Source organism: Nannochloropsis gaditana (genome assembly GCF_000240725.1).
Source record: "Nannochloropsis gaditana CCMP526 unplaced genomic scaffold scaffold1031, whole genome shotgun sequence".
NCBI lineage: Eukaryota > Eustigmatophyceae > Eustigmatales > Monodopsidaceae > Microchloropsis > Microchloropsis gaditana.
In genome coordinates, this window is record NW_005802922.1 from 1,677 (window position 1) to 8,591 (window position 6,915).

Consider the following 6,915-nt stretch of genomic DNA (forward strand, 5'->3'; position numbering starts at 1 on the left):
GGGCATGCAGCAACCAGGAATGCAGCAACCGGGAGCACAAGCTGGTGCGGGGCAGGCGACGCGTCCCGTACCTCTGGTATCGGCCTTGTGCAACATGGTAAGTGCCTGTACGACGGATGCGTCGCCGCCAAAGGGTTGCATAGATTTATGTTTGTCCGAAGTCTCTGCAGACAGACATGCCGGGCATGGTCAATGTTAATACGGGTCTTTGGCATTCAATGCCTGGTAGCTTTTCCCAGGGGGGGGGAGGGCACCTTTTGTCCGGAGGAAACTACTTTGTCTTTTGGTTCATCACACTTATCACCACCTCCACGTCCACAGACCATGCTGGATCAAAGCCTGATCGCCTTGACTACGGTACCTCAATGTCAAGCCCCCATGACCACCTTCTCCACCACGCTGGAGGGAGAGAACTTCAGTGGATTGCCGCTTCCGGATCAAGTCAAGGTAGGCTAACTGCGAGGAGATACGGAAATAGGGAATGTGGTCATCATGGTGTTGTCTAGCCAAAAGAGAAGGATGAAAACGAGGCAAGAGAAGGCATAAGAGGTACCGCCCTTGCTGTGTGCACAGTAGGGGTGGTAAGGGAAAAGAGGGAGAGGAAAAAGGCGGCCATCGACCTGCATGCGCGGGATGGACTTGATAACGGTGGATCGCCGGCCTTGGAAGACACCGAACCTCATCCCCTTCCTTGATTGTCTTTTGTTCGCTCCACCGGTCGAGAAGACTAAGAGCCTTTCCCGCCTTCCATGTACTGACCCCCATTCCCGCCTGTCTTCTCTCCTTACACTTAGGCTCTTGATACATTCTGCCAGACCCCTTGCGGTCCGCTTTTCAACAAAGCCATTACCGACTGGCGCACCTGGTGCGACCTGAACCGAGCGTCGTTTGTGCCGCTTAGCGGGGGTATGGGGGGCATGTACTCTTTCGACGGATTCGTCTCCAACTTCGGCTGCACCAAGTCGGCGGGTCCCAACGGAGAATATTGCGCGAAACTGGTCATGGAACAATTGATGGCGAAACCGGAAGACACGGCCACGCGCTGCGCCTACTACACGAGCTGCTGCTTTGGAGAAATGCATCGGTTGGTGACCCTGACAGACCTAAAGGCGCATGCAGCCATGCTGGAAGCAAAATGCCCGGGCACGACGGCGGCCTTAACGACAAAGTGTGCCTAAGAAGAAAAGGGACAAAGAGTAGCGCCTCACGCTGAGGCTGGCTATACTGTACAGAGGTCGACGACGAGAAGGTGCAGACGAGGACGCATGGGTGTGTTCTTGGCCTCTCTTGCTTGCTCGGAAGATGGATTGCATGAAATAGGAGGTGTGAAGCTGGAACGTTCTTGGAATTTTCTTGAAGGTGTCGAAAAGGTGTCCGGTTGAGGACGCGGAGGGAGCGAAGAAGGGCACCGAGGTTGTTGGTAGAGGTGGTGCATATACAACGCGAGGGCAATACACGAGGTGACAGAAAGGAAATGGAGAAGAGGATATCGTACTAACGAGAGAATGTAAGATGTGAGAGAAACTGGAAGACGGGCAAGGCAGCATAAGGAAGGTTCAGGTAGATGTGTGCTTAGAGAACCACAGGAGGCGAAGTGAAGGACTTTACGGGAAGAGTGGTGCTCTTGGAATTTAAAAGGAGAATGTGCGGAAGCTTTGAGCGAGGAAGAAAAGTTTATTTGTTTCTTCTCCTTTTTTTTGGGTTGAGATTTGGACAAGTCGGTAACGATGAAACAAGCAGCACACCGCGCATGCAGACAACTCACACTCACCCACAGAAAATGATTTTTACCTACTCCTTTCTCCTCCCCCCCCCCTTGCCGAGAGCTATGTCAGTCGGTAATCAGGAGTTGTGAAGGGTGCCCAAGGAATCAAAAATAGCAAGGCAGTCTCCAACATACGGTCTGGTGATTGAAGATGTTCACATCGTCGAGATTTTCTTCTTCTGTGCTATGTTTAGTAGTATTCACGTGGAGCTCTACGCCGCACACTACAAATTCCACACACGCCTCTTCAAGAGCACCTCTCTGCACAAGTGAAAAGCCAATCATAGGTTTCGAGTCCAAATTTGTGCACGTCATAATTTTTGTAAAGGCAATACGTGTCGTCTCGACACCTGTCGGTCAAAAAAGCTTTTCCGTAGTATAGAATCATGCATCATATATATCTTCTTAAGCACATCCTGAGTGGCATTGGGGTGGATAAAGTTTGAACCTGGGGATTCCCGCAGTCTTTTTTTCCCCTTCACCGACTCATAAGGACGCTCACAGGCGACGTCCTCCGGCATCGCTCCGCATCGCAGCCCGGGCGGCGCGATTGTTGCGACGGACGTTTCCGGCAAATCCACCACGCAAGACTCGATGGGGGTGGACGACCCCCGTCGTCATGACCTCCACATTCTCCAAGCGACGCCCTCCGGCATCGCTCCGCATCTCCGCCCGGGCGGCGCGATTGTTGCGACGGACATTGCCAGCAAAACCACCACGCAGCTCGCGGTGTCCGTGGGCGGAGCCGGCCGCGCTTGTCTATATTTATGAAGATAGGCACAACAGTGATGTATATCAGATATACTCTCTACCGGCGTGGAGTTTTTTCAATTTTCGAGAGCTTATACCATGACCACTCTTGACACAGTCCTCAGATGCAAGACGGATTGATATTGCGACAGAACTAGTTGTCATGCTGATCTTTTATGGCTGAGTCCATCAATCTTCCTCCCGCATGATATTGATCTCAGCATGTCTTTTCAAGCATTCTGAAACTCACCGTGAGTAATGTCATAACACAGGCAACAAAGAACAGCAAGCGGGCGATGCTCTGCATGTTTAATCGATTTGGACCTGTTTTTACTGTTTTTAAAGGTAGGCTGTCTTCACACGTCGTAGTTGTGAATATATCATGCGTGAGGATAAGGTCTCATAGAGCATGGAGTATGCGAGTAGGACCTCGTGGCACTTGTCATTTACAAAAAATGACATTTCTCGCCCGATTGAAGTACACGAAATGATCCAGATACGCTATCCCCGCCGTGTGAAAGTGAAGAAACAGTCATGGAGAAATCGATTTCTCGTGCCGCCGGTGCTATACGGAAGCTGTCTTATCAATGTTTACCCCGACGTAGAACGCTAAGCACATGAAAAAGCACAAAATCCAGAGCAATTGCAAGTGAAACGCCCCTTGGAAACTCCTTGGAAACCCGTTTTCATATGTCACCAAATGCTGTTTCTGATTTACTCCAGTTACGTATAGGGATTTCGGATTGAGGCTTTTCTAACGAGCTATACCGAGCCCAAAAAATATTGGGGGATTCCCTGCGGAAATTGTCAAGTTTGGATATTTCCAGCCATAACTAGATAACCTTGATGTACATGTTTAATGTGACTATCAGTGCGAAATGTGTCCCAAAAACACAATAAACGGTCTAAACTACTCTTCAACTATCAAATTGGTTACTCCTCGAAAAGATTTCAAAGATTCTGGCAACATGTTTTGGTACCGCGTGATGCAGCGGAACAGCTTCCTCCGGTGCTTGCGGGGAATTTAGTGGGAACAGGGATGTTCAACATCTGAGCGGGTATTCAAGGGGGATTCTCTCGGAACAAGGACGTTCAACGTCTCGTCAGGGACGCTGCAGAGCTGTGTGCATGTTCGTTGTGTAGAATTTTCGTTTGCTTCCCATTATTTATGATTTCTTGTTTCGGATAAGCTTCAGCTCTTTGTATCCTTCGTCACGATGAACAATTCAATCTAACATACAAGCTACAAATTTTTTATTACGTAGTATCCGAATCCGATCTCACATCAGATCCTCATTTTAATTCATGTTTGGGATCCATAATCGGATTAATGGCAAGATTCCTTACAAACATGTGCGCCGTTGTACAAAAAATGACTACCAAAATTGAAAGCCCAATCACACACTCATTTATGTTTGTACCACATCTAATCACGTAAAGCAAACCTTTCAAAAAAACCTCTTCAACCATGCTCTTCAACAAGTCCTACATGGCCTCCATGAGCCTCCTTATGTTTGCCGCCGGGGCTGCTGCCACCGAGACGCTTACCCTTCGGGGCTTACAAGCCGCTGCCACTCCCATGGTGGCGCGCTCGTGCAATGCGGTGAGTGAAAAATAAATGTTCAAAAGAGTCTTTAATTTCTCTTTTCAAAATGTGGAATGGTACAAGAGGAACAGTCGGTATCAGTCGGATCCTTCGTCGCACAACTTTCTCAATGAAAAGCATCCTCTTTCCTCGTCAATACCCTATCCCTTCCGCTCACCCGCCGCAGACTGAGTTGGACGCCAGCCTCGACGCACTGGCAGAGGACGCCAAATGTGGGGCGGTATGGACTACGTTTTCGGACACCATCAGCACCGCTGAGTTCAACCTGATGCCCCTGGCGGGCCAGGTCAAGGTAGGGACGTGGAAAGCCGAGAACTTGTGAGAGGAAATTGGAAACTCTGTGACAGGAAATGACGAGCTGCTATGCTTTCCCAATCTAGGATCGCCTCAGAATATTCTTGACGTGGCTGGTATTTTCCCACCCTGAATCCACACCTCTGACCTTCACTGTGCTCCCCTTTTCCTTATCCTCCAGGCGTTGGAAGCCTTCTGCGCGACCCCCTGTGGGCCCAGCTTCGACAAGGCCGTGACCGAATGGCGCAATTGGTGCGACAGCAAAAAGGCGACCTTCACTCCCATGGACGACGTTGACGAGGATGAGGACGAGGACGAGGACATGCCGGTCACTTTTGATGGCTTTGTAGCCGAGTTTGGGTGCTCCAAATCCGCTGGCGGTCAATTCTGTGCCCAGTTGGTCATGGCGGAGATCGCGGCCAAGCCCGACGACTTGGAGACGAAATGCGATTACTACAGCAGCTGCTGTTTTGGCGAGTTGAACCGCATCGTCAAGGTCACGGACCTCGAGAGCCGAGCCTCTGCATTGGATGCCAAATGCCCGGGAGCACGCGCCGCGCTCGAGAGCAAGTGCGCGACGGCCTAAGCAAACAGTGGCAACAGGGTGCGATAAGGGAAATGTTGACACCATCAAGATGTCAACCAGACAATATCCCTCGCACGCGGCCTCTTACTATGCTGCTCTATGGGTTTACAGAACTGATTTATATATTTTCTATTTATATCTATATTGCAAGCTACGAAGACGTGATGTTTTCGTGGGCTCTCGCGTCCATTTTTCCCCATTAAGTCAGCCTTATATGTAGAAAGTAAGACAAGGAGACATCCTGGGGAGGAGCGGTGTGCGATAAAATTCTTGTGTGAAACAATTGAAGCGCCTGCACGAGGAGGAAAGAAAGTTGTTTATTATTTATACGTAGCCATATTTGGGATTGAATGTGGAGTTGTGAAGGAAATAACCCAAAATTATTGTTCTTAGCTCACTGTAAGCATTGTTTTCTTTTCACCTATCATGTTGTACGGATGCCAACATAAATGGCTTGGCAGGAGGGATGGTCACAGAGGCCTGGGTGAGTACATTTACATGTTAGGATCAAATACGGGAAGGGAATGAAGATATCTGGGCTTCCCTGCTACAGAAAACCAAGCATTTTGCTTCAAATTTCTATGCCGTTTCCGCCATCGATGACGAGGCTGTGCGTGCCTGAACAATGTTAGACCTGATAGAGTGAATTGTGCTTGGTGACCGGGAGGTTGACAGAAGGCTTAGTTGGGTGAAAGATGAACAAGCGGGAGTTAAAGTGGCACGGGAATGCACCCAAGTGCATTCGCGACTTTTTTTCAAGTGAGACACGGATGCTTCATTGCTTTTTGGAACAATGTGTGGAGGAAAAATTGGACTCTGTAGGAAGCGAATCAACGGCCTTCCTGAGATATTCAAGGCTCTTCTTCTTTTCCTTCGACTTCGTGCCACACGTCAACCACCGCGATAAATGCCCAAGCCGTCTCACAGACTCACGGAAAGACACATGATCACAAGCAGGTCATGAAATTCTACATGGTCATGGCCTCTTTGGCCCCCTCCATGTCCTTTGCATTTTGGGGTCCGGCCTTGCCTTTTGCACCTCACTCGAAGCAGCAGCAGCAGCAGCAATGCGGGCAGCACTTGTCGGCAACAACAAGTAAGCTTTTACATTTGGTGGGGATTTCTAGCACGTAGATCGCTCTTGTATCACGCACTCATGTTCCAACTACATTGATATTTAATCATGGTTCACCCGGGGCGTAGGCACTCGGGCACTGATCCCCGAGCCCCTTTGGATGGCGAAGGGAAAAGGGGGGGGTAACGACAAGAAAAAGGCGCCCCAAGAGGTAAGCGGTCAGATGGAAATAGGTGTACGCCAGTGTTCATAATTCAAACCGTCTTGTCCGCTGCTCAATGGTTGCGTCTAGTGGAATAAAGTCTCTCTCCCCTTGTTTGCTCCCCCACCCTCGCATCTTGCCTCAATTGTAGATGCAGATCCGGCACTGGGACGAAGACGACGAGACTGAATTCTTGCTGATTGCAGACAGCAAGAACCAGGCGACAATAAATTGCACGGCAGAGACGGTAAGTAACAAAAAAGGACTTGAAGGAGAGGTCATGAAGATGAGGAGCGGGGGAAAGAAAGGCGGGATATTGAGATGGGCCTTGAGACATACTTTCCCCATTTTCTCCAATTAACTTCGTGTTGGTGCGACTGTCTAGGAATCACTTGCAAAGTCGTCGCCTAGGGTTGCCTCCAACTTCCTCCCTCCCCATCCTCCTCGCCCCTCTTCTCCCTCCGTTCTTCCCTCCCTTCCTCCCCCCCCCCAGCTCGTGACACGCGGCGGTAAGGAATACATGATCGGCCTACCCATTGATACACCTGTAGTTGTTGTGGACGAGAAGATGAACGCCCTGGAGTTAGGCTTCGACGCCCGCCTGCCCGAGATGCTGCCAACCGTAAGCCCTTCCCTC

General features: G+C 49.9%; 1 protein-coding gene across 1 annotated transcript; it reads left to right on the forward strand.

The window, feature by feature from the left end:
- Nucleotides 1-3,959: 3,959 nt before the first annotated feature.
- NGA_0697600 (uncharacterized protein) lies at nucleotides 3,960-4,443 on the forward strand (the record flags this gene model as incomplete). Its single annotated transcript, XM_005852647.1, has 2 exons — nucleotides 3,960-4,118; nucleotides 4,288-4,443. The coding sequence occupies exons 1-2, from the start codon at nucleotides 3,984-3,986 to the stop codon at nucleotides 4,441-4,443; spliced, it is 291 nt and encodes a 96-aa protein (XP_005852709.1). The 5' UTR covers nucleotides 3,960-3,983.
- Nucleotides 4,444-6,915: the final 2,472 nt, after the last annotated feature.